Below are 27,711 nucleotides of genomic sequence, written 5' to 3' on the forward strand. Positions count from 1 at the left end.
TATGACTTTGTGTTTAGTGTGTTGATCCAGTGTTTTAGCTTTTTTTTTAGTTTCACTTTGTTTTGCATGAATTGTTTTATTTCCTGTGACAGATGTTCTGTTTGTGTCTAGATTTGAGGGTAATTGGGAACAAAATAAAGTGTGACAATTGTGTCAAAAAGTTTGTTCATTGGTACTCATTTTTTATATCATTTTGTACACTCATAACCAGGAATATGCATTTCCCACTTTAAGAAATCAATAATCAAGATTCACAGAAACATTTTGATTTTAAAATATTTATTTTGGTGTATATGCTCGTGTAAATACAGTAATTTAATTGCAGGAGCAAATCTACTGTGTTTTGCAGCAAGGTAACATAGAACAGAAAAAAGAATCAAACATATTTACATAGCTTTGAACATTTTCATCTCTTTACAGGAATGCAAAAATTATGTTTAATTATATTAATTTTGACAACAACATAGTTCAGGACAAACAGACTATTTACTCTAAAATATAATATTATTATACTATTATTTATTTTCAATTGCCATATGCTATATATATTATCCCTCCTTTATGATACCACTGTAAACAATTTACAGGAGACAAGGTAGACAAGGAAGAGTGCACATATATTTAGGTGTTCAATACTAAAACAAGGTAAATGAATTTGTTCTTTGTTAAAACCTGGTCTTACATGGACTATCTAACCCTGTTTTGTTTTGTTATGGTGTTATATAGGTGTTATAGCTGGCCCCTAGCTATATTAGCTATAGCCATACATCTAGTTCTGCACTCAATATAAATGCATTGGAAAAAAAAAATCAATCAAATGTCTATCAGATTCTGAAGCCACAAATCAAGTTCCCGCTAAATGACAGTTAAAGTTCATTTCCCCTCATTCTCTTCTGCAGAGGAATCTATATGCCTTAAATCTGTTTCATCACTTTCTACAATTTGTTTATCTGACTCTGAACTCTCAAAAAATCTCATTTTCTCAGTGTGTACCGTGTCTCTCAACTTGCGTATGGAGGAGGCTGTGTCACCAGAGACAGCATCTGAGTCTTCCTCAAAAACCTGTGTTTTCTTTGTGACAATTACTTCCTCCTTATTTTCACCAAATACCTCTGTTACTATATACCTCTCCACTAAAGTGTGTTGTTCTTTTAGCACTCTAGTCTTATCAACTGCCATTAATGAGGCTGATTGTACTGCTACTTTCTGTAGAGCCAAGGTTTCAGTATCTTTTGAATCTACACTGCTGAAGATTGCAGCGTGCTGTGTGTCTGGTACAGTTTGTACATTTGACACAATTCTGTGAATTTCTCCTGACATCTCTCTGAGAGTATCCACTGAAGAAGAAGACATATCAGAAGAGCCTGGAATATTCACTTTCTCTGGCTGATGAGGCTCCATGGAAATTAGTTCAGTCCTGGCTGTTGAAGTAATAACATCACTATGTAAGTCACTGAGCTCAACAGTTGCAGTAGATTCAGAATATTTCACTTTGACTTTTGTAGGAGAAGCCAGAGAAAGGCAAACATGTTCAGTTGTTAGTGCAGAACTTACATCAGCAAAAGCATCAGATGATCTCATGGACAATGTTGGGCTGACACTGTCCTCTTCAATATCTCTAGATGAACTCTGTCCGGGCTCTTTCTCCTTACTGTCACTCACTGGACTCTCATCGGTTTTCTGAGGTGGTTGAGAAGCTTCTTTTTCAGTAGCTTTTGCAGTTTTGGTTGGTGACGAAAACTTTGGAAACCTAAACCATCCACTCTTGTCAGCTTTCATTTGTTTGTCATCTGCTACTGATTTATCATCTGTCTGAGTCACCATTTGCTTTTCATTATTTTCAACACTGGCTTCTGGGTCCGTCTTCCTATCACCTTCATCTGAAGGCAGATTGATTCCTAGCTTGGGAAGTTTAAATGTAAGTGTAGTTTTTTCCTGAGCTCCATCTTCCTTATATTTGGCTGTAGCTTCAGATGAGACCTCGTCTTTAACTTCTATTTCATGTTCCATTTTAACAGGAGCTGAAGGTTCTGTCTTTGCCCCCTCAATTTCATCTAATCTTGGCACATTGAATTCAACATCAAAGCCCCTGAGAACATCACCAAGTGTTGGAATAGTGAATTTTGATGACTTCTCATGCCCTTGTGAATCTTTTTTATGTTTGGGTTCTATAACAACCTCTGGAACATTTGCAGTCATGGTAGTATCACTGTCTCCATCCTGAGATTTAGTTTTGGACATACTGATCTTTGACATTTTAATTGTAGGAAGTTTGAATCTGCTTGATGATCCTTTGTCTCCTTCTTCCATTTTAACAGATGCCTCTGGAAGTCCTTGAATGGTGTCTTTAACTTCACCTTGAGTTTGTGAATCATGCAATTTAATATCTGTGCCAGTGACATTTAACTTAGCAGTTGTGTCTGTGATATCCTTTTCAATGTCTGCTTTAAGTGGATACAGTTCTCCTTTTCCTTCTGTCTTGGCAGTACTTAAATCAATTTTTGTTCCTTTTTTCTCAGGAAGACTGATCCCAAATTTAGGCAACTTGAACTTACTCCCTTGCCCCTCAATCTGCATGCCTTCAAGCTTCCTGTCTGTACTGATAGGTTTCTCCATTTTAGCAACATCAGACCCTTTTATATCAGCTGACAACTTTAAGTCTGCATCTGGTATACTTATTTCTGGTGCTTTAATTTGAATTTCCATAGCAGAAGTGTCTACAGACCCTTTAGAAGGTAGAGCACCTGAATCAATTTTTGGTCCTTTTACCTCTGGGAGGCTGATTCCAAATTTTGGCAGTTTGAACGTACTGCCTTGCCCCTCAATTTGCACATCCTTTGCCTTCATTTCACCACTGAGAGATGTATCCTGTTTGCCAAACTCAGGCATTTTTACAACAGTTGTCAGCGGCTCACCTGACAATTCTAATTCTGCATTTGGTAGATTTATTTCTGGTCCTGTGATCTGTACATCCTCTACTTCTCCCTTTGGAACTTTAGCTCCAAATTTTGGGAGTGTGATTGAAGGGAGTTTAAACTTTGTCGGTGAGCCAAATTTTGTTTTATCTTTTTCACCCATTGATAAGGCAATATCTGTATTTGGCACTTCAGTGTCTACACTTGCTTCAGGTAATTTCACATCAACTTTTGGACGACTTACATCAGTTTCAGGAACCTTTGCTTCTGATTTAGAAAAGCCAAATTTGGGAAAGGAAAAACTTGGTCCTTTTGTTTTCACATCAAGAGATTTAGAATCTATTACTGGAATGTCTGCTTTTAACTCCATTTTTCCTTCTTTTAGTTCAACCTCAGATGGGTGCACTTCCATTTTTTCCTTTGGTAAAGATATGTCAATCTCTGCTTTGGCAGGAGTTGAATCTATTTTCGGACCTTTTACCTCAGGAAGGCCAATGCCAAATTTTGGCAATTTGAACTTGCTTCCTTGCTGTTCAGTTTGGATATCCTTAGCCTTCAAATCAACACTGAGAGACTTATCCTCTTTGTCAAGCTCAGGTACTTTTATATCAGCTGACAGTTGCCCAGCTGACAATTCTAACTGTGCACTTGGTAGACTTCTTTCTGGTCCAGTGATCTGTACATTCTCTACTTCCCCCTTTGGAGCTTTCATTCCAAATTTTGGGAGTGTGAATGAGGGAAGTTTAAACTTTGTTGGTGAACCAAACTTTGTTTCATCTTTCTGAGCAGAATCATCCACTGATACTGTAATATCAGTACTTGGCTGTACCAAGTCTACACTTCCTTCTGGTAATTTCACTTCAGCTTTTGGAAGATTTACATCAGCTTCTGGAACTTTCTTTTCAGAATGAAAAAATCCAAATTTAGGAAATGAAAAGCTTGGTTGTTTTGTTTTCACATCAGAACCTTTAGAGTCTATTTCTGGTACATCTGCTTTTACTTTGGCTGTTCCTTCTTTTAGTTTAACCTCAGGTGGATGCACTTCAATCTTTCCCTCAGGTAGAGATATGTCAACCTCTGTTTTGGCTGCAGTTGACTCTACTTTTGGACCTTTTACCTCAGGAAGGCTGATACCAAATTTTGGCAATTTGAATTTACTCTCTTGACCTTCAATTTGGATATCCTTTGCCTTCATATTAACACTGTCAAGCTCAGGTATATTCACATTAGCGGAAAGTGGCTCTGCTGATAACTTTAATTCTGCATTTGGTAGATTTATTTCTGGTCCAGTAATGCTCACATTCTCTGCTTCCCCCTTTGGAGCTTTGGTTGTAAATTTTGGGAGTGTTATTGAAGGAAGTTTAAGCTTTGTTGGTGAGCCAAACGTCGTTTCATCTATTTGGCCAGAATCACCCACTGATACGGTTATATTGGCATTTTGGACTGCCAAATCTATGCTTCCTTCTGGTAATGTGACATCAGCCTTTGGAAGACTTACATCAGTTTCTGAAACTGGAATTTCAGATTTTGACAATCCAAATTTAGGAAATGAAAAACTTGGTTGTTTTGTTTTCACATCAATACCTTTGGGATCTATTTCTGGTATGTCTGCTTTCACCCCTGTTGTTCCTTCTTTTAGTTCGACCTCAGGCAGATGCACTTCCATCTTTCCCTTAGGTAGAGATATATCAATCTCTGTTTTGCCTGCAGATGAATCACTTGTTGGTCCTTTTACTTCAGGAAGGCTAATCCCAAATTTTGGCAATTTGAACTTGCTTGCTTGACCTTCAACTTCAGAATCTCTTGTCTTCATATCAACACTGAGAGATTTCTCTTTGTTGTCAAACTCTGGCAACTTTATATCAGTTGTCAGTGGATCGGCAGACACTTCTAATTCTGCACTTGGTAGATTTATTTCTGGTCCTGTGATCTGTACTTCCCCCTTTGGAGGTTTGACTCCAAATTTTGGGAGCGTGATTGAGGGAAGTTTAAACTTTGTTGGAGAGCCAAACTTTGTTCTGTCTTTTTGCCTAGAATCATCCAAGTCTACACTTTCTTCTGGTAGTTTGATATCAACCTTTGAAAGACTTACATCAGCTTCTGGAACCTTTGCATCTGATTTAGAAAATCCAAATTTGGGAAATGAAAAGCTAGGTCGTTTTGTTTTCACATCAATACCTTTAGAATCTACTTCTGCAATGTCTGCTTTCACTTCGGCTGTTCCTTTTTTCAGTCCAACATCAGGTAGACTCACTTCCATCTTTCCCTCAGGTAGAGATAGGTCAATGTCTGTTTTAGATGCACTTGAATCTATCATTGGTCCTTTTACTTCCGGAAGACTGATCCCAAATTTTGGCAATTTAAACTTACTTCCTTGCCCTTCAACTTCAGTATCTCTTGCCTTCAAATCAACACTGAGAGATTTCTCCTGTTTGTCAAACCCAGGCATCTTTATATCAGCTGACAGTGGCTCAGCTGGCAATTCTAATTCTGCATTTGGTAGATTTATTTCTGGTCCAGTGATCTGTACATTGTCTACTTCCCCTTTTGGATCTTTGACTGCAAATTTTGGGAGTGTAATTGAAGGAAGTTTAAACTTTGTAGGAGAGCCAAATTTTGCTTCGTCTTTCTGATCAGAATTATCCATTGATACAGTAATATTTGTACTTGGGACATCAATGTCTACACTTCCTTCTGGTAGTTTGGCATCAACATTTGAAATATTTACATCAGTTTCAGGAACCTTAATTTCTGATTTAGAAAAGCCAAATTTGGGAAATGAAAAACCTGGTCCTTTTGTTTTCACATGAAGACCTTTAGAATCTATTTCTGGAATATCTGCTTTCACCTCGGTTGTTCCTTTTTTCAGTTCAACATCAGGTGGGAGGACTTCCATCTTTCCTTCAGGTAGAGATATGTCAATTTCTGTTTTCACTGCAGTTGAATCTATTTTTGTTCCTTTTACCTCTGGAAGGCTGATCCCAAATTTTGGCAATTGGAACTTGCTCCCTTGTCCTTCAATTTTTATATCCTCATGAAGCGACTCCTCCTTTTTGTCAAATTCAGGCATTTTTAAATCAGCTGGCTCAGCTGACAATTCCAATTCCGCATTTTGTATATTTATTTCTTCTCCTTTGATCTGTACATCCTCTGTTCCAACCTTTGGAGCTTTGGCGGCAAATTTTGGAAGTGAGATTGAAGGAAGTTTAAACTTTGTTGGTGAGCCAAACTTTGTTTTATCTTTTTGGCCAGATTCATCTACTGATACTGTAATGTCTATATTTTTGCCTTGCAAGTCTACATTTGCTTCAGGTAATTGGCTATCAACTTCTGCAGAGCTTACATCAGCTTCCGGAACCTTCATTTCTGATTTAGAAAATCCAAATTTGGGAAATGAAAAACCTGAGCGTTTTGTTTTTACATCAAGACCTTCAGAATCTATTTTTGGTATGTCTGCTTTCACCTCGGTTGTTCCATCTTTCAGGTCAATATCAGGTGGATGCACTTCCTTCTTTCCCTCAGGTAGAGATATGTCAGTCTCTGTCGTGCCTGAAGTTAAATCTATTTTTGGTCCTTTTACTTCAGGAAGGCTAATCTCAAATTTTGGCAATTTGAACTTACTTCCTTTCCGTTCCTTGAAAGATCTCTCCTGTTTATCAAAGTCAGGCATCTGTATATCAGCTGACCGTGTCTCAGTGGACAATTCTAACTCTGCATTTAGTACACTTTTTTCTGGTCCTGTGATCTGTACATCCTCTACCTCCCCCTTTGGAACTTTGGCTCCAAATTTTGGTAAATTGATTGAGGGAAGTTTAAACTTTGTTGGAGAGCCAAACTTTGTTTTATCTTTTTGTCCAGAATCACCAACTGATACTGCAATGTCTGTATTCGGACCTTCCAAGTCTACACTTCCTTCTGATAATTTGACATCAACCTTCGGAAGACTTACATCAGCTTCTGGAACCTTCACTTCTGATTTAGAAAATCCAAATTTGGGAAATGAAAAACTTGGTCGTTTTGTTTTCACATCAATACTTTTAGAATCTATTTCTGGTATGTCTACTTTGACCTCAGTTGCTCCTTCTTTTAGTTTAACCTCAGGTGGAAACACTTCCACCTTTCCCTCAGGTAGAGATATTTCAATCTCTGTTTTGGCTGCACTTGGATCCATTTTCTGTCCTGTTACTTCAGGAACACTGATCCCAAATTTTGACAATTTGATCGTACCTTCTTGTCCTTCATTTTGGATATCCTTTGCCTTTATTTCAACATTAAAAGATTTCTCCTCTTTTTCCACATCAGGCATCTTTACGTCAATGGACGGTGGTTCAGCTGACACTTCTAATTCTGCGTTTGGTAGACTTATTTCTGGTTTTGTGATCTGTAAATTACCTGTGTCCCCTTTTGGAATTTTGGCTCCAAATTTTGGGAGTGTGAATGAAGGAAGTTTAAACTTTGTTGGAGAGCCAAACTTTGTTTTTTCTTTCTGACCAGAATCACTCATCGATACTGTAATATTGGTACTTTGGCCTTCCAAGCCTACACTTCCTTCTGGTAATGCGACATCATCCTTTGAATGACTTTCAGCAGCTTCTGGAACCTTCACTTCCGATTTAGAAAAGCCAAATTTGGGAAAGGAAAAACTAGGTCCTTTTGCTTTCACATCAATTTCGGGTATGTCTGCTTTAACCTCAATTGTCTGTTCTTTTAGTTCAACCTCAGGTGGATACACGTCCATCTTTCCCTCAGGTAGAGTTATGTCAATCTCTGTTCTGGCTGCACTTGAATCTATTTTTGGTCCTTTTACTTCAGGCAGGCTGATTCCAAATTTTGGCAATTTAAACTTACTTTCTTGCTGTTCTATTTGTATATCTTTTGCCATTGTGTCTAGACTGGGAGATTTATGCTCAATGTCCAGATCAGGCACCTTTACACCTGCTGACATTTCTAATTCTGCGTTTGGTAGATTTATTTCTGTTCCTGTGATCTGTACATCCTCTACTTCTCCCTTTGGAGCTTTGGCTCCAAATTTTGGAAGTGCAATTGAAGGAAGTTTAAACTTTGTTGGAGATCCAAATTTTGTTTCATCTTTCTGACCAGAATCATCCACTGATACAGTAATATTTGTACTTGGGACATCAATGTCTACACTTCCTTTTGGTAATTTGCCATCAACCTTTGAAAAACTTACATCAGTTTCAGGAACCATCACTCCCGATTCAGAAAAGCCAAATTTTGGAAAATCTGGTCCTTTTGTTTTCACATGAAGATCTTTAGAGTCTATTTCTGGTATGTCTGCTTTCACCTCTGTTGTTCCTTTTTTCAGTTCAACCTCAGGTAGGTGGACTTCCATCTTTCCCTCAGGTAGAGATATATCAATCTCTGTTTTCACTGCAGTAGAATCTATTTTTGGTCCCTTGACCTCAGGAAGGCTGATACCAAATTTTGGCAACTTGAACTTACTCCCTTGTCCTTCAGTTGGTATTTCCTTTGCCGTCATATCAACACTAAGAGATTTATCCTCTTTGTACATGTCAGCCACCAGTATATCAGCTGACAGTTGCTCACCTGACAATTCAAATTCTGCATTTTGTAGACTTATTTCTGGTCCTGTGATCTGTACATCCTCTACTTCCCCTTTTGAAACTTTGGTTCCAAATTTTGGGAGTGTGAATGAGGGAAGTTTAAACTTTGTTGGAGAGCCAAACTTAGTTTTATCTTTCTGTCCAGAATCGCCCACTGATACCGTAATATCAGTACTTGGACCTTCCAAGTCTAAATTTCCTTCTGGTAATGTGACATCATCCTTTGCAAGCTCTACATCAGCTTCTGGAACTTTCACTTCTGATTTAGAAAATCCAAATTTGGGAAATGAAAAGCTAGGTCGTTTTGTTTTCACATCAATTTGTGGTACATCTGCTTTTATCTCAACTGTTTCTTTTTTTAGTTCAACTTCCGGTGGATGCACTTCTATCTTTCCCTCAGGAAGAGATACGTCAATCTCTGTTTTGGCTCCAGTTGAATCTATTTTTGGTCCCTTTACTTCAGGAAGTCTGATCCCAAATTTTGGCAATTTGAACTTAATTTGTTGTTCTTCAAATACAGTGTCTCTTTCCTTAATGTCAACACTGAGAGATTTCTCTTGTTTGTCAAACTCCGGTATCTTTTTATCAGCTGACAGTTCTAATTCTGCACTTGGTAGACTTATTTCATGTTCAGTGATCTGTACATCCTCTACTTCTCCCTTTACAGGCTTAGTTGCAAATTTTGGGAGTGTGACTTCTGGTAATTTGACATCAACTTTTGGATGACTCACATCAGCTTCTGGAATCTTCATATCGAATTGAGAAAATCCAAATTTAGGAAATGAAAAACCTGGTCCTTTTGTTTTTACATCAGGTCCTTGAGAATCTATTTCTGGAATGTCTGCTGTCACCTCCATTGTTCCTTCTTTCAGTTCAACCTCAGGTGGATTAAAATCCATCTTTGCCTCTGGTAAAGATACGTCAATCTCTGTTTTGGTGGCGACCAAATCTATTTTTGGTCCTTTTACCTCAGGAAGGCTGATCCCAAACTTAGGCACTTTGAATTTGCTACCTTGCTCTTCTGTTTGGATGTCCTTTGCCATCATATCAGCACTGAGTGTTTTTTCCTTATTTTCCAGGTTAGGCACCTTTATATCAGCTGACAGTTGCTCTGCTGACAATTCTAATTCTGCATTTGGTAGACTAATTTCTGGTCCCATGGTCTGTATATCCTCCTCTTTTCCCTTTGAAGATTTGGTTGCAAATTTTGGTAAAGTGATTGAGGGAAGTTTAAACTTTGTTTCATCTTTTTGTCCAGATTCATCTACTGATACTGTAATGTCTGTGTTTTGGCCTTCAAAGTCTACACTTCCTTCTTGTAATTTAACATCAATGTTTGGAAGACTTACATCAGCTTTAGGAACCTTCACTTCTGATTTGGAAAATCCAAATTTGGGAAATGTAAAACTTGGTCCTTTTGTTTTTACATCAAGACCTTTAAAATCTATTTCTGGAATATGTGTTTTTACCTCAGTTTTTACCTCTTTTAGTTCAACTTCAGGTGGATGCACTTCCATCTTTCCCTCAGGTAAAGTTATGTTAATCTCTGTTTTGCCTGCAGCTGAATCTGTTTTTGGTCCTTTTACTTCAGGAAGGCTGATGCCAAATTTAGGCAATTTAAACTTACTTCCCTGCCCTTCAAGTTGGACATCCTTTGCCTTCATATCAACACTGAAAGATTTTTCCTTTTTGTCAAATGTTGGCAGTGGCTCAGCTGACAATTCTAATTCTGTATTTGGTAGACCTATTTCTGATCCTGTGGTCTGTACACCCCGAGGAGCAATTTCAACTTTTTCCTTCTGATCTTTTCCTGAAATTGTGACTGAAGGAAGTTTAAATTTTGTTGGAGAGACATTTACTGATGTTCTAATATCAGGCTTTGGTCCTTCTACATCTACAGTTCCTTCTGGTAAAGGCATGTAAGCTTCTAAAAGCTTCCTTTCTGTTTCTAAATCAAGTCCCCAGGTTTCGACTGAAGGTGTTTTGGTTTTCAATGTTAACTGTTCATCTGTGAAAGTGGTGTCTGGTCCTTTAGCTTGCAAATCCACACCCGAAACATCTATTTCTGCTTTTGAAGATTTATGTCCAAACTTTGGAAGTGTGATTGAGGGAAGTTTAAATTTTATTGGAGAGCCAAACTTTGTTTCATCTTTTTGGTCAGTATCCTTCCTTGAAACTGCAATGTTTAAATTTTCTCCTTCCAGATTGGCACTATCGTCTGGTAATGACACATCAACATTTGAGACTTCTGCTTTAGAAAATCCAAACCTGGGAAATGAAAAGCTTGAAGTCTTTGACTTGTCTTCAACACCTTTGGATTGCATCTCTGGTACATCTTGCACACTACCATCAGGAGGATGTGCTTCCACTTTTCTTTCAGGTAGAGAAATCTCAAGTTCTGTCTTTGCTGCGCTTAAATCTATTTTTGGTGCTTTTATCTCAGGAAGTCTAATGTCAAATTTTGGCAATCTGAACCTGCTTCCTTGCCCTTCAGCCTTCATATCTTCACCAAAATATTTTTCATCCTTGTCTACAGAAGACTCATTTATGTCAGCTGACTGTGGCTCGGCTGGCATTTTGAGCTGTGTGTTTAATTCTGCATCTGTAACCCTTATTTTTGTTTGCTCTTCAAGAGTAGATGGCTGTACTCCCATCTTTCCCTCAGGTAGATATGCCTGTCCTTCTGACATTGCTTCTCCAGTTTTCTCTGTGCCTGAAAAATCCACCTCTTTCTTGGATGCACTTACATACATTTTTGGTGCTTTTACCTCGGGGAAACTGATGTCAAACTTTGGCAGTTTGAACTTTCTCCCTTTCACATCAGTTTTCATATGTGAAGTTTCGGTTTTATCATCAACTTGCATTCTAATGTCATCCGTTGGTTCACGGTGTCCTATGTCTGTCTTTGTCTTCAACCTTGCAGATACTCCCATTTTTTCCTCTTCCAGTTGCTCACTTATCAATACATCACTGGCTTTTTGTTCAACCTTTGTCTCTGACCTTGGGCTTCTGGCCTCCTTCCTATTAAGGTCACTGTGTTCAGGAATCTTACTGTCAGCATGCAATTTTGTCTCCTTTATGTCCTTAGGAAGTGGGACATCTTTTTTGGGTAAATCAATTCCAATATTCGGAATTCGAATGTCAGACATGCCTTTTTTTGTTTTTTTAGATTTCTTCTCCTGTTGGCTGCTGTATTTCTTACTTTCCTGTCTTTCACTGGGCATAGAAGAGTCTTTTATGGCTTCCATCCCTGGGATTTCAATGTCCTCTCGCTTTGGGAGTTTGAATTTAACATCTGCGCTTTTCCCATCATCAGTAATGAGAATCTCATCAGTGGTTATTTGTTGATTTTTACCTTTTGGCTTTGTGTAGTCTATCATGGACACAGTCACTGTTTCCTCATCAACAAATGGTAGGTCAATCTTTGGTATCTTTCTCAATGTGTCTTTATCTATTGTAGTAGGAGATGATGACTCTTCTTTACCTAGTTTGATTTTAGTGACCATAGAACTGCTGTCAGCACTTGAACTTGATATTTTACGAGGAGATCCCCTAGGGGTAATGCTTGTTTTATCTGACTTCATTTCCATAATTGTGATTTCTCTCTGCACAAGCACTCCTGTAATGTCCCTCTCTGGAAGTTTCAAGACTGGAAACTTAGAAACAGCCTCCTTAACATCCTCAACATTGAATTCTTCTTGAATTTCTCTCTCCTTAGTAATATTAATGATCTTCTCAATTTTTGGTACCTTCTTCCCAGGAGTTTGAAGACTAGGTTTTGGTTTAGTGTCTTCCATCCCTGGAATCTCAATGTCTTCTCGTTTTGGCAGGCTTGTCTGAATCAGTGTCAGTGGTTCTTGAATTTCAAAGCCAGATTGATCCACTTTTGGCAATTTAAACTTTGATCTTTTATGTAGACCTGGTAAAATGTCATCAATATTTGCCTCTGTCGGTAGCTTGGAAGGTTTTATTTCCAAGTGTGAATCTGTTCCATCTACAGCAGAGAATGTATTAGGAGATTTGGGAAGTGGTTGGGAAATTACAGTAATATTTTCAGACATTTTGTCATCTTTTCTTATTTCAGAGGAATCTGTTGTTATAAACTGAAGCCCATTAACTGCACTAGCAAAGGGGGTTTTGGTGGTTGCTATATCTGCCAGAGGACCTCTGGTTCGAATTCCATAACTCTCTTTTTCAAGTACTGTTTTTTCTTTCCACTGCTTTTCTTTATCTGTCTTAGGAGATTGTTTTTGTTCTCCTATATCCAGTAAATCTACAGACGCATCTAGTTGGAACTTGCTTGTTTCTGTACTTCCAGACCTAAGTTCCATTTTTTTCTCAGAACTCTCCTTGCTGAGTACTTCTGTTTCAAGTTGAGATGTTTCCACCTCTGCCTGTGATATTACAACAGGACTTACCACAACACTGTCATATGCAGATGGATCTAAGGTGCCACTTACATCTGACACATTTATTAATTGGCCATCTAATGCTATTTTGGGTTTCTCCTCTTGGCCAATGCTAATTTTCAGTTCAGATCGCTCTGTCTTTCCTTCTTCAGAGTGTCTTGTATCAGTTGCAGATCCCTCAGCAAGAGCATCTGAAATATCTGTAGTCTTTAGTGTATTACCCAGACTGATGAGATGAGCCTCATGCTGCTGTTCCATTCCAGACAAACTTGGAAATGCATGATCATCGCCAATCTTGGAAGAATCTTTATATTCAGGTTCATCCATGTCCTGTGGGATCTCTACTAACTGTATCACAGGTTTCTCATTAAACTGATCTTCTCCCTCTCTAACTCCAACTTGATGATCTTCCAAAATGATCAAGTCTTCTGATATTGGCATCTTTTCAAGTGTCTGAGTTTCTTCAACAGACCTGCTCCTGTGGCCTTTCATTTTCATTTTCAGTTTGATTTTTTGCTTCTTTTTCTTGCCTTTTCCATCTGGTGATTTCAATGGCGATTTGACTGGGGATTCTGTGTCACTTGTTGTTGGGCTCATCTCTAATTTCTTGTGCTCCTCTGCTTCTGAGGTGCTGTGAGATCTTTTAAACTGGGCCTTATGTCCCTTGCCAAAAGAGGGAAATTTTGGCCATGAGATGCGGTCTTGATGTTTTTTCTTTCTTGGAGTTCTCATGTGTGGGGAGCCCTAGGAGACAGAAACGTACAGTAACTATAATAACTATACAAGTTTTTATTTAAAAACCTGATATAAAAATGAGAATTATGAGAAGAAAGAACAGCATAATTACATCTGGCTGTAGACTTTCAGCATCTCCTGGTACGGCTGATTCCTTTTTGCGTTTTACGCAAAACTCCAATTTATAGGGCTGAGCATGCTCAAGAATCTGGAGCGCATCCTCATATGACACGTTATCAAAGTATACTGTTGCACTGAGTATCTGATCACCTGGATAGATACAGATGGAAAGACCAAATTTAATAAATAAATATATTTTAACTATATATATTAATAAAATATATATTACTGTATTTTTCACACTATAAGGAGCACTTAAAATCCTTAAATGTTTCTCAAAATTGTCAGTGGGCCTTATCATACAGTGCGCCTTATATATGAATTTTACCAATAAGGTTGCTGCTCAGAGTATATCAGACTGTAGCCTGTGTGTTTAATATGTTAAAACAAGCTACGTGGCACAAAATGCTAGCTAATATCCTGGCTTACTGGAACACTTAGGGTTCCTCAGTAAAGCACTGTCAGGTGGCATTAGCCGCTAACAGCTAACTGTTAAATAAACGGAAGCGCATTACGCACCCAAATAAACAGTTTTTACAAGAGAAATCTGTGTAGATTAACATGCAGCGCTTGTTTGACATACAAAAATGTGCACCTTATGTATGAAAATAGACCAGAAAATAGACATTATTTGATAGTGTGCTTTATAGTGTGAAAAATACAGTATATGTATTATAGGATTATATAATCCTAATTACATAAAATATATATAAATCTAGTAGAAAGCATTTTTGGACAGTAGATACCTTCCATATAGCGTACTTTATGATTATTACATAATTATTTCATAAATCATTAGAAATTATATTTGCATACCTTCTTTCACAGACAGTTGTTTTGCAGCAGGTGAATCTGGTTTCACTTCTTTGATGAAGATCCCCTCTTTCCCTCCTCCGGTCACTACCAATCCATCAGCACATGCTTTTTTCACTCGTTTCACAATCACTCCAGCCTCACCACTTTGTGTGTCCTGCAACAACAGATAATATTCTCTCCTTTTAATTTTTCCTTCGAAAAGCCTATGCACTGGAGATCCACTGCAACAACATTTAAGGCAATTTTCAGCACAGCAAAAAGTTGTGCATTTCAGCAGGTTAGTGAAATTAGAAGCTGTAATAGTAAGTTAAATATGCTCTACCTTTGCATGAACAACAATAAAACGTTTAATTTATTGAAATACACAGTTATTTAACTTATTGTAATTTAATAGAAGTGATCTTTAAATTAAATACATATTATGAAATTTGATGTATTTCTTTACATGTTTAATGATTGAGTTCAAATTGAGATGATAAATAAGCCAGACCTCTGAGTCACTCATTTTAGCAGGAGAGCGTTTGTCAAAAAGAGACCCAAAACCGACTTTTCTGCTTCTTTTGTTGCTACTCTTGTGAGGTGAGCTATCAATGTCCTCCTCTACCTGAAAAAAAAAAACAATAAATATATAATTGAAATGTGTAGACTTTAAGTTTTAATAAAAAATAATTAACATATTTATTGCACTGACCATTTAGGAAGTAGTACCTCCATTTTCACACATTAATTTACAAGGAGAAATTTTAACTATTGGAAACAAATTTGCAGTCTGTAATCCACAGATAATATGAAATGACTCCCTAGTTTGATTCTTATCTTTAGTCAGTAAAAAACAAGCTCAAGTTCTTTGACATCAGTTGACACTGCTGTCAGTCTTGGAGCTTTTGTGTAATGGGTTGGGGAGCAGCAGCTCTTCAGCGCAGAGGGTTGCAGAACCCAATTGCAGAGCAGCAGATCTCAAAGCAGGTAAACTCAAGAGGAAAAGGAGGAAATCCCCCCAAAACAAGTGTAAAAACACAAAAACGGGAGGAACTCCTGAAAACGGGTGGAAACACGGAAAACGGTTGGAAACCCCAAAACGGGTAGAAACCAGCCCTTACATTTTGAATAAATCTAAGTAGAATATATAACTCAATACAAATTACAAATTGTAATTCATCCAGCTTCTTCTATTCTAACAGCAATATCACATCAATAAACACATGTCACACAATTTCACTTTGTTTTAGATTTTTAGGGCTTTTTTAGATGTTTTATAGTCAGTCTTGTATTGGTTGCAGACTTTGGGATTTTTTTTTATTTATAAATGATAGAATACTGCTACAATGATCAACTTTAGTTGTCCTATATTTTCTTCCAGATATTTTTTTTTGCTGATCCTGCCAGTGCTTTTTTAGCTCTTTTAAAGAATATACATTACAAATTTACAAATTTATTTTGTCAAATCCTACAGTTTTTGCTATATAGTTTATCTGTTTTTTTATCCTAATATTATTTTACTTTATTTTGATTAATTGCATATTGGACTGAAAATTGAGTATCCAGAATATCCAGATTGGTAACTAAATAACAATGTTTAAACTGCTCATTAATTAGTTTTATAATGATGTTTGAAGCTGTTAAATATTCAAAATTGGTAAAGGAATATTTTGCCAAGCCTTTGAATTAAAGTTAAAATTCTGCACTTGTTTTAATTAAATTAATGTGGTGTAAAGAGAAAAATGACAAAGCAAAATGTGTCATTATCCAAATAACTATGGACCTAACTGTGTATAAATCTAGTTTACAGTATTTTCAGTAAAATGAAACAGAATGCTTAGGTTGCAGTATGTTACTACTGTATTAATTACCGTTTTTTCAGCTGGAAATTCCTCCACGGGGGAGGAGCCTTGAGGGCGAGGTCTTTCCCCCTCTAAAATCCCAGGTTCCTCACATACCTAAACAATAATATTGCATATTATTATTAAACACATTAAAGGAAAATGAAATACACCATTAAATGATGCCTCAAGTAATACCTATGTCATTACTGTGATATATTCTGATGTAAGAGATTAACAGAAGTAAATGATTTTTTTTATTTGTTTTGTTTGAATGAGACTTACTGAATCATCTTCTGTTTCTTGCTCAGGTCCCCTCAGCCTTCGCCCAGCACCTGTTTCAAATTCAAAAGGCAGCATAAATAAAGGTTTACTCAGACACAAACCTTTTAAACAGAACATTAACACTATATATATATAAAGTATGTTTATATGGTTGCTTGTACGTGAACTGGGGTTTAAACCTAAGCATAAAAACACCAGTCTAAGCCCCAATTAATGGAACTTGCAAACACTTTCCTGCCAAATATTCCCGGAAGGCTTAGGCAGTCTACCACGTTCCATTTCTGTCTGTAACGTGAAGCATGTTATTGATCTAAAGGATAGTCTTACACAACTAGCAAAGACCAACCTGCAGATTACAGGGGGACAGTGAGACTTGCAATTGATATTTTTTGATATTTTATCTTTGTATCAATTTTTTTTTTTTTTTTTGTATTAATGTCTTTGATATTTTTAAATAAAAAAACATATGCGCAAAACATATATAACTATGCATTCTGTTGTTATTATTGTTATATTACACTCCAAAAAACAGAGGTACGATATGAGTACTTTTTTGTACTCAAAGGTACACTCTTCATAATTGTACCCTCAAAGGTACAATATTGGTCTTTACAGGGTCAGATTTGTTCCCTCTGAAGTACAAAGTCATTTCTAACAGCAATAAGTACAAATTTGTACCATTTAACCAGCCAAAAGGTACATTCAGTATTCTGTAGCACTGTACTAATAAACAGTATATATTTAAATTGCACATTTTTTATTTGAAAGCCAGACAATTTTGGATCCTTAAGTTTTTGAGCCGATTTCAGTTGATGATAATGTTTATAATCTTTATAATCTTTACGGGCACAAAAAAGGACTTTCACTGAAAGGTTCTTTTTTGTACCTCAATATAAGGTACAGCCCCAGTGACAAGCTTTGTACTCTTTTAAGTACAAATCTGTACTTACTTTTCTTAGTGTGTAGTGTACTGTGCTTCTATTTCAACTATTTTCTATTGTTGCACAAGAACAGTGAAAATATATGTACAATATAGTGTATACATATGTTTGACAATCATCATAATAATATGAGAATTACACAAATGTATATGACTTGTATATACCATATATTTGTTCCCCAATGAAAAACAAGTATCTCCATTTTTATTTTATTACATCATTTGAATACACGCTGTCCCTTACACTGTGTCAAAAAATCTTGATGGATTCTCCAATAGAAATTCTCTACTTGAAATAAACTCGTTTTACATTGACTTACTCTCTTTTTTATCTGTTTTGGAGATTGGACAATGTTTTTCATTGGACAGCAACGATATTAAAAAAATACTCACAAAAGAAAAACACACAGTACCTATGAGAACCTGTGGCCAACTCATGATACATCTAATTGCTGTAACCTCATTACTTCACCATGTTTCAACTTGCCCCGTAATAATTGGGGATTGACAATGTTCCTACATGCATTTATTCCACAGTCAGAATGCACAGACACAGAATTGCTCAATGTTTATGATAATTACCTTAACAAAAAACATTGCTGTAATGAGACCTACTTAGTAGGTCTGATTATTTTACCATATTACACCCAGGGAACACCTCAAGCACTACTGATCCGGAATCTGTAGTACCTGCATGGCCTTCAGTTTGGTGCATAGATTCAGCGATGTACTTGAAATGTGATGCCATTAGTATTCAGGATATAAGGTATAGTGGCCGTGCATTAAAGTGCTCTCAGTGATTGCTCTTAATGCATCACTCTATGCATTACAAGACTGTTCAGACAGTATAATGCAGCTCTCCCTGATAAATACCATACATTCTTTTAAGACCTTGACAGATGCATTGTGTTTTGATTTTGTAGTTTAAGGTAGTGTAAAAATGTTGTTTTAGTAAAGTTCATAATCATCTCTCGTTCCACTGCAACAAATAGGTCGATATTATTATTAGGTGCCTTTTGTTTTGGTAGCAGTTGTTTCAATTTAATACAAAGAGGTGTGAAAATATATCTTTTAAGATTTACTCTACAGAGAAGTGTTAACCTGCACTGTAAAGTACTTTTTGGTACATTTTATACAGTTTTCCTTGATGTGAGGGTGGCTTTTTGCCATGTTCACAATGGTGCCTTGTTAAGTGAAATACTTTTGTAAAATTATGTCTTTTTCTTGAGGTTAAAAATATGTGTTTTAAATAATTTAGACATTTCAATTATTAATTTAGCTATATTCTTAAAAAATCTAAAGCTATTTAACCATGTCTGAGAATTTCCTGTCCACCTTGTCATATTTGGACAACCGCCCCTTTAAGAAAGTAACCTTTGATATCAGTGACATCCCAACCTTTATACTGTTTTATTTTTTTAAAGAGACTGAAGACACTTTACCCTTTCAGACCGGAATTATTAACTATTAGTGATGGAATGAATGTTGTTTTCTTTGTCTTTTGTGTAATGCACACAAAAAAGACACATATTCTTTTATAAAATGATAAAATTAGTATAAAAAATATTGATTTCACTGGAAGGCTGTGTTTCACAAATATTCCCTAAATATTGTTTAAAACGTGTTCTAAATACAAAAATGAGTAAAAAATTAGCTCCTACTTTGCTTCATAGGCTCTAATGCAGTGGGTGGGGCTAAGCTGCTGTTTCAGTGTCTGAATCATGGTCTGTTCTGATGGACAACAGGTCTAAATTGGTGTTAAGGGCAACACAAAGAAAAATACATGATGTCCATTGTATTGGACACAGGGTCTGAAAGGGTTAATAAATGTTCAGCAATTAATAAAATTAATTTACTTGATATTTCTCATATTGTCTCCACAAATGACCTGAGGACAAGCGCAAGTTGTCCACTCTATCATGGTAAAATATCATGGTAATTCACACAATTTTTACAAAGAACACGATCAATATGAACAATTCAACAATTTTACCAATGTTTACTAAACTTGTCCACCCTGTCAAATGCATGCAAGTAAACAATTAAAGTGATTAAATATTAATTCTGTCTAGTCTGAAGTCTCATAAAAATGACAATTAAAAAATTACAAATCTTAAGTCTTTTTTTAAGGCCCAAAGCCTTAAAATTTAATATTTCTTATTACTTAATATTACTTAATATTTTGATAATGATGCAAAGACACAAGTGCAACACTAATACTACCATATCTCAATCTCTGTGATCTGATATTAATAGCATATAAACTCATTATAAAAAAATAAATAATAATAATAAAAAAAAGTTGAACCCTGAAAAAATGTAGCTACAACTCTACATTTCAAGATGTCTGATAAGTTGTGTCACAAATGCTTTACTCACTAATGCTGTAAGTGTATCTCATTTAATCTTGCCGATATCAGACCACATTTTTAATTTGTAATCGTTCCTGGTAATATTTATCTTCTTTCTAAATTGCATTGCAATCCAACACTTTCTTGAGGGTGCAACTATTCTTTTGATAATTGAGTTTATATATAAAGAGTTAATTTGCAAAAATAACAGATTAACCTATGTTTAAAGTCAGGACAGCATCTATCTGTTTTTGCCGATGAACTCTTCATATGTACTTGCCCTGTGCATGTTATCTGATGCACACTAATGTGTAAGACTGCATTTGCTTAAGAATCATAAATGCACTTGTTGTCTCTCAGCTTGGTTCAGTGAGCATGACTGATTTCTTCTTCAGAGTCGTATTTGTTTAGTATTTGATAAGCTTTGCGAACAGTGACTTTGCTCTGCACTCCACGGCAAACATCCGGGAAAGTCAGTCACCTATGACAGCAATCTGAGTCTATGTAGTAAAGATTTATGGACAGAATTTGAGTGCATATCTTGGTGAAGCTATGTGCATGTGTCTACATGTGTCTGTATGTGTCTGTACAGTTACAGGGCATTTACAGCACTGAAAAACTCTTAGGACACCTGCAGAAAATGTTGGAATCCTGTATGATGACTAAAAACAGGCTCAGTTCTTGAATTAAAAATGATTTTTAATTTGTACAAGTGTCAGTGATATGTTCTGCATCTAAATTAGATTTTTTTTAAGCAATTTTAACAAGACTTTTTTGGAATATGCAGACTTTTGCTATCCTCATACCTTGGGGAAAGTTTTACAAATCAGAATTTTCACCAAACCATTCCTTTGAATAAAAACTGATCAGCTGAACCCGTTACTGAATAATGACTGTAAACAGTGGTCCTCCTTGGGGAGACATTTGTAAACAACTAAACATACACATTGTTTTTATTGGTTTTTTTTTTTCTAATTTTATCATTTCTGAGCATAAAAGAAAATCTTATTTTTTACATAAATAGTTTTCAATATAACGTTCTTATATGAACCAGTTCTGTATAGGTACAAATATATGTTTACTTCTCATTTGTAATGTTTGAATAGGACTGTTTTAGACTTCAGAAAACCCACAAGTATCAAAGAAAAAGAAAAAAAAAGTTAAATACTTCAAAAATGACAACAGCTTATTCTAATCAAGCATGATATAATCATACTGCTAATCACTGATAGATAACTAAACCTATAACTAAGACGGATGAAACTGCAAAGAATCTCTGCAAAAACTGTTAACACTTTATTAGACCGTTATTATAAACTCTACACTTACCTCAGTTATGCTCTATCTGAGGCTTGCTGTGTTCAGGTACTGCATCTATTCTGTATTTCTCCTCTGTGGATGTGCCTCACCCAATCCACTACACACTCTGAATGTAGAAACTAGGTGTATTTTATCTCAGCTGCAGTGCCCCGCCCATTTCACACACCTGTTAAGCAATGTTTTGTAAGTCCTCCTATGTCATCTATCCCGCACATTCTTCATTGCTGTCAACCGATCTTCTAAAATGGTTTCCCAACATACAAAGTTCTCATAAAGTTCTTAATTCTATTTAAATACAGTATGTTGTCTGTGTACATCATATTAATCTAATCCATTAATTGATCAATGATAATGCATCTTGTATATTGGAGTATGAAGTAATTTTTGTGATAATCCATCTAAATATATATAAATATATATATATATATATATATATATATATATATATATATATATATATATATATATATATATATATATATAATTTAATTAATATAGCATCTCATCTCTTTTGATATTTAACACTTTTTCATGTGGTCAGAAAATGTATTGCTAAATTTATTAGGTATGTTGATCCTCCCTAATCAAATATTTGTTTTTAGGGTGATGTTTAAAAGGTGATAAGACCATGACCTATTTCCCATAGTGAATCATTTAATTCTGCATGTGCATTGTAAGATAAAAATGTATATGTTCTGCAGTCTTCAAGGTTTTCCTTTAATACAAGTTTGTAAGTGCTTGAGTATATATTAGATGACAGTCTTGAACAAAGTACAGAGGAAGACTTATGCGTTGTAGTGAGTTACTTCACTATAAAAGTAACTATTGTGTTACTTTTGTGTTACCCGCCCCCGTAAATGAATTGAATTGAATTGCTGTAATATATTGCAGGCAGAGTATTATACTGTTTTTACACTCACTCTCACATACACTTCCTAGTTACTTCTGTTTTTGCATATTTAGCCCTATCTGGATGGAACTAGTTTCTCAGGGGCACATCTGTGAAAAATCTCAGTGCAAAAACTTTTGCATCCGGAGTGCAATTAAAAAAACAGAAGGACCAGTGAGTTTTTTAGGCTTTCTCAGTCACATGACTTCATGTTCAGTAGCTCCTCTATTTCCACTCGCTGTTGTGTTTACGTGGATCTCTGAGGAAACGCGTTCCCAAAGTGTAATTACGGTGCGTGTCAGTGAACAAATAGCTATTTTATTAAATGCAAGGTGACAAAACTCAGAGATGTGCGTCCGGACTCCACTAAAATTAAAGGAGGACTACGGAGTTCAGCGGAAAACTGTGTGTAATTCACCCTGTAATTTTCTCAGAGATGAAACTGGGATTGGAGTAGGCCTGTCCTGATAAAAAAAAAAAATGTGAATGATATATTATCCTACAAATGATTGCAATAAATCATAATATTGTCAGTTTATAGCCAATTAATTGCCACTGACATAATAATAATAAAATAGCAAAATAAAGCATTGATACCATTTTAAAGACAAGACAAAGACAAGACGTGTAATTTATCTTAGATTAGGAAAAATACTTTTTTCTTCATCTACTGCAGTCCACACTGTGAGTGTGTGTATGGAGTCACAGTTATTGAAGCATTGCTAATTGCAAAACTGTATACAATACAGTTCACTGTTATTTACATGAAACATATAAATAACACAGTAAACACAGATATCACAATTATCAAAAATGATTGAGGTTATGTCCATTTATCATACAATTAGTCACAGGCCTAGATTGGGTTATTCAAGTAATATCTATTTTGTATAAGAGACTCTACTGCACAGGCTATGATGTAACCATCAGTTGATGTAACATAATTTGTCTTATTTCATAATGAGTTAGTAAAAGGTTTCACTAAATCAGATTACAGAAACATAATGTATAATAACTTTGCTGCTGTTCTTACAACCTGTCATTATGAAAAAACGGTCACCCTGTCACATGCAGTCCTCTATGTGAGTGGACTGTGCATGACCAGTATTACAGGCATTACAGCTTGTTTTCCTGCTTCTGGAGCCACCTGGGAGGATCCAGCGCTTATTAGTTGTGGTAACACAATTAGAACCGGCAGAGCTGAAACATTAGACCTGTATTGATAAGAACACACACAAGTCTCTTTCACAGCAAGATGGCCGGGCTTGAGACTTGTTTGCATCTAAAATATAATTAGATTTCAGTGAAAGAAAACAAGCTGGGGTTTCCCTTTAGATTAAATGAAGATTAGTTGGCCAAGTTCCCTCATGCTTCCAATTACAAAACAAAATTTATGTTTAGAGAATGTGACAAGGAGGTTCATTTTATTATTATTGTTATTATTAGATCTAGTCTTGTAGAAGTGTAACAAAGTTAGGATAGTCTGGATAAAATTTTAAAGCAATGTTAAGTTAGTTGTATCAAACAAAAAAAAAACTCAGAAACTCTTGGCTTGTTTATAAAAAATGTAAAAGCCAGCAGGTGCTTAGTACTGTCCACGGTCTCAGGGCACTTTAAGTGCATTTGCCGACATGCGTATTCAGCTTCATTGATTATTTATAGGCAGGAAGGCCACAAGAGATGGAGACACTTTCAGTCTACCTTTTAAAAGGTGGGATAAGTAGACATAATCAGCAGCCAATACATGATCTGTCTCTGCTGAGGCACAAACATTTCAGCGGGCTGCCCGTCAGAGTCTTGCATTTTGCCAGAGTTTGACCTTTTTGGATGTCAAAACATAGTTTAAATGTGTGGTATATGAGTAGTTTTAGCTCTTTTTGAGTATACATACAAATTTGATTACTTTACTTTGATTAGGGCTACAACTAATGATTATTTTGGTGGTTGATAATCTGTAGATTTTTTTTTGCTTATGTGTTTGTCGATAAGTCAATTATTTTTCCTCCATGCCCTCAATCTCTGCTTTCTGTGGGCATGGCTACCTTTCTTTATTGCTACAAAATGACAAAAACAGCAACATGTGAGATTAAAATGCAGCGGGCTAAGCGCTAAAATTATGTTCAGGAGATCGCCAGTTCGAATCCTGTTCATGTAGCTTGCCATCGGCACAATTGGCCTTGCTCTCTCTGGGTGGGTGGATGGTGCTCTCTCCCCACATCACTCCAAAGGGTGATGTCGATCAGCACAGGGCATCTGTGAGCTGATGTATCGGAACCGAGTCGCTGCACTTTCCTCCGAGAGCGCTGTGATGCTATTTGGCAATGCTGCATCAGCAGAAGCTCGAAAAGAGGAGGTGGCTGACTTCACATGTATTGGAGGAGGAATGTGCTTTTCTTCACCCTCCTGGTGTTGGGACATCACTAATGAGTGGGTTGGGTAATTGGCTGTGTAAATAGGGGGAAAAAATGGTGGGAAAAATGCCCAAAAGACATTTAAAAGTGGAATGGGCTGATGTTTCATGAGTTATTATAAAATTTGTTGTGACAGAGCTGAGTGTGAACTAATAAGTGAACAGCCCCTATCTGTCCCCCACTGCATTTCTGTCTGCAGCACTTCGTAAACTGCTTTGTAGCAACAAATTAATGATTAGTTCACATTAAACATTTTTTAATAATCAACATTATTATAATTTTTGATTAATTATTACAGCTATACTTCTGATAATTTAACATTGATCCTCGTTGCTTGTTGCTTGGGGTTCACTCGGGAGCAGACATGCACCATCTACAGTATCTTGGCAGTTCTCCAAGCCTCTCCAGCTGAGAATCACCCAAGCAGTGACCTTGCAATTGTGCTCTGTAGCATCTCTGTATCAACTGAACCAGCCTCATACAGTTCACATGCATGTGAATGCATAAATAGTCATTAAATTACATTACTTTAATTTACTTCAGATTTGATATATTAGGTAATAGACTTTAAGGCATTTAAAAAAAAACATCAGCAACTAGTGTGTTTTGGTCTCTTCTGAGGCTGATAGATTCACTTCATGTCCCATTACTGAGATACAAGTAAACAGCCCAACACAGCACAGATGATTTGATTACAGCTTTCAGGCTCGACTCTGAAGGATATTCTTCAGCGTGAAGCTTGTCATGCTGTGTTATATAAAAAGCAGACGAATCTCTACACTCCCAAAGGCATTAAAACTCTAATAAATTAAGGCCTAGGTTTCTCGATCAGCATTAGACAGGAGGTTTGTGTAGCTTTGAAGGCTTTGAAGATGCAGTTTAAAATAAACTCATCATCAAAAAAATTAGCACACTCCAGTGATTTATTCCAACAGGACAATGCTCGTTCACATACTGCTAAATTTGTAATTATTCATTGTTTCTGGTAACCTTTATGTTCCTTCTGAATGGCATTGCATTTCCTTCTGGTTGCAACTTTTTTTGACAATGAGTGCATTAATATGTGCTGCAATGTTGTGACATTATAAGAACCATAGAAAATATTCATTGCAAAAGAACTGCCAACATGATGCTTAACTAATTTCTACCAGGTTGTTTTTTTTACAAATAATTTTTTTATCTTCCTCGTTTCTGGATTTCATGAAGGGAGCCTGACTTCATTCTGTATTCATAGACCAACAAAAATTTTGTCATTTAGATTTTAGCCATCCACAGTGATACTACACAACACTACAATCTAATGATCGTAAAATGGAATCTTAATTATATTAGAGAATCTGGGAACTTTCCAGGCACAGAGCGATAAATTAGAAGATCAAAGCCACGTATTAACCGGCCTTGCATGTTGGTAATGCCTGAGCAATTAATTTATTTTTGTGTCTCACTTTTCTCAAAGAGAAGGGCGTACCTTAAGCCAGCGGCAGATCTAGGCTTACAGTGCACACATACGCCCTGCTTACTCATAGAGAAGCATTTTTGACACTGTTTACTTTGTGTCATGAAAGGCATTAGCCAGATCTGCCTAAATTATTGCATGTAAATTCTCCTTAAACATTGACTGTAACAAAAACTAAGGCAACAACAAAATACATAGGGTGCAAAACTTGTAAAAAATCAAGTTTATAATGGTAAATAAACTGCATCTAGAACTGTTATGATTTATGTTGTGAATGCCCACAACATTTATAGATAATTATAGACAGTTATAAACAGTTATAAACAGTTATAAACAGTTACAGAGGTTGACAACATTTTTTTTTTTTTTTTTTTAGTAAATCGGCATTCCAAGAATGGAAGTTTACTCCTGAAGTCCGAAAGCCCACCCACAGTGCTGCAGACACACCCACCCTAGACTGCAGCTAGCCCTTCGCATACTGCTACTGCATAACTGTAGACACACCCACGACAACACGGCCACACCCACTTTACTGCAGACACACCCAGGTGACCCACGCACTGCAGAGTCAGCTTCAACAACACTGGAGAGTGTGACTGGATGTTGTAAACAAGCTCAGCACTAGACTTTTCACTGCTTACACAGACACACACACACACATATACACCCAGACACACACACACACACACTCACACATACATACTGAGTCACTGCAGAGCACCTAAAATCTAGAATTCAGTGCAAGGAGTGCTGAGTGTTAGATCAGGGCTAAAAATAGCACACACACCATCTGAAGTTAGAGCGAGAGATGGAGAGAGAGAGAGAGAGAGAGAGAGAGAGAGAGAATAAGAGGATAAGACTGATAAGAATGATGATGCCCACCCGTGGCTGGCCCATGCCAGTTGGGGAACGCCAGATGAAAACAGTCGCACATGCTGGCAGTCTTCTACGGGTCCGGTGATGGACGTCCAGCAAGGTCCTGCTCTTGCAAAATCTGCTGCTCCAGCTGAGGCAGCTCTGCTCACTCCCGCCGGAGTGCTGCAGCCCTCACAGCCTCTTCCTCTTCCCTCTCCCTCACTCAGTGGAGATGCAGACAGAAAGAAAGAGATGGGGAGAGAGAGATAGAGAGGAGAAGAGAGGGACAGGTCGACCGAGCAGGAACTGAGAGAAACAGCAGAGTCAGTCTCTGGGATGGGCGAAGGACTGAGAAGAGAGAGTGGAGGAGGAAGACAGCGATGCTGTGCTGCTGCATCCACTCTGCTCTCCTGCAAAGTAAACACAGGATCCCATGCAGCACGTAGACCTGACTGGGTAAGGAGGGGTCTGGCTGTTTTGGTGGGATGGGGGAGGCAGGGGTGCGCAGGTTTGGCTGTCCGGTTGGACTCAACCCCTCCCTCCGTCTCTCCAACCCTCCCCATCACCAAAACTCCACCCTCCTCATCGATTCCACCACCCAGTGCAAGGACACTTAGGACAGCCGGCCAGCCAATTCGTCTAGGACTTGAGAAAAACAACATTCACTTGTTTTTCAAAGCCTGCGGATGGAGGAGGGGGAGGTATAAGTGAATTTGACACTACATAGTGCAGAGTTTCATATCTCCTACATGCCTGGATGCCTGGATGCAGGGTGCAGTCCATCAGGTGACTCGGATTGAATGA

The 27,711-nt window shown here is 36.9% G+C and overlaps 1 protein-coding gene across 3 annotated transcripts; it reads right to left on the reverse strand.

The window, feature by feature from the left end:
• Window positions 1-262: 262 nt before the first annotated feature.
• Window positions 263-27,352, reverse strand: LOC103025756 (protein AHNAK2). Of its 3 annotated transcripts, XM_049481544.1 has the most exons (8): window positions 26,935-27,352; window positions 16,686-16,735; window positions 16,431-16,517; window positions 15,071-15,184; window positions 14,581-14,734; window positions 13,757-13,914; window positions 1,555-13,653; window positions 1,309-1,421 (listed from the first exon to the last, which is right to left on the reverse strand). In XM_049481544.1, the coding sequence occupies exons 1-8, from the start codon at window positions 26,984-26,986 to the stop codon at window positions 1,407-1,409; spliced, it is 12,729 nt and encodes a 4,242-aa protein (XP_049337501.1). In that variant the 5' UTR covers window positions 26,987-27,352; the 3' UTR covers window positions 1,309-1,406. The 3 variants fall into 3 exon arrangements, with proteins under 3 accessions (XP_015458859.3, XP_049337500.1, XP_049337501.1); XM_015603373.3 differs by having other exon boundaries at window positions 263-13,653; window positions 26,935-27,351; XM_049481543.1 differs by lacking the exon at window positions 15,071-15,184 and having other exon boundaries at window positions 263-13,653; window positions 26,935-27,351.
• Window positions 27,353-27,711: the final 359 nt, after the last annotated feature.

This window comes from Astyanax mexicanus, chromosome 7 (assembly GCF_023375975.1).
Source record: "Astyanax mexicanus isolate ESR-SI-001 chromosome 7, AstMex3_surface, whole genome shotgun sequence".
NCBI lineage: Eukaryota > Metazoa > Chordata > Actinopteri > Characiformes > Acestrorhamphidae > Astyanax > Astyanax mexicanus.

Bases quoted from the DNA above. Each gene is read 5' to 3' on its own strand.
- LOC103025756 (XM_015603373.3), bottom strand. From the start codon at position 26,986: ATGTGCGACTGTTTTCATCTGGCGTTCCCCAACTGGCATGGGCCAGCC. The intron at 14,735-15,070 runs GTCTGGCTTATT...CTGTTGTTGCAG, and splicing joins CTAAAATGAGTGACTCAGAG to GACACACAAAGTGGTGAGGC. The intron at 13,915-14,580 runs GTATGCAAATAT...GTATCTATCCAG, and splicing joins ACAACTGTCTGTGAAAGAAG to GTGATCAGATACTCAGTGCA.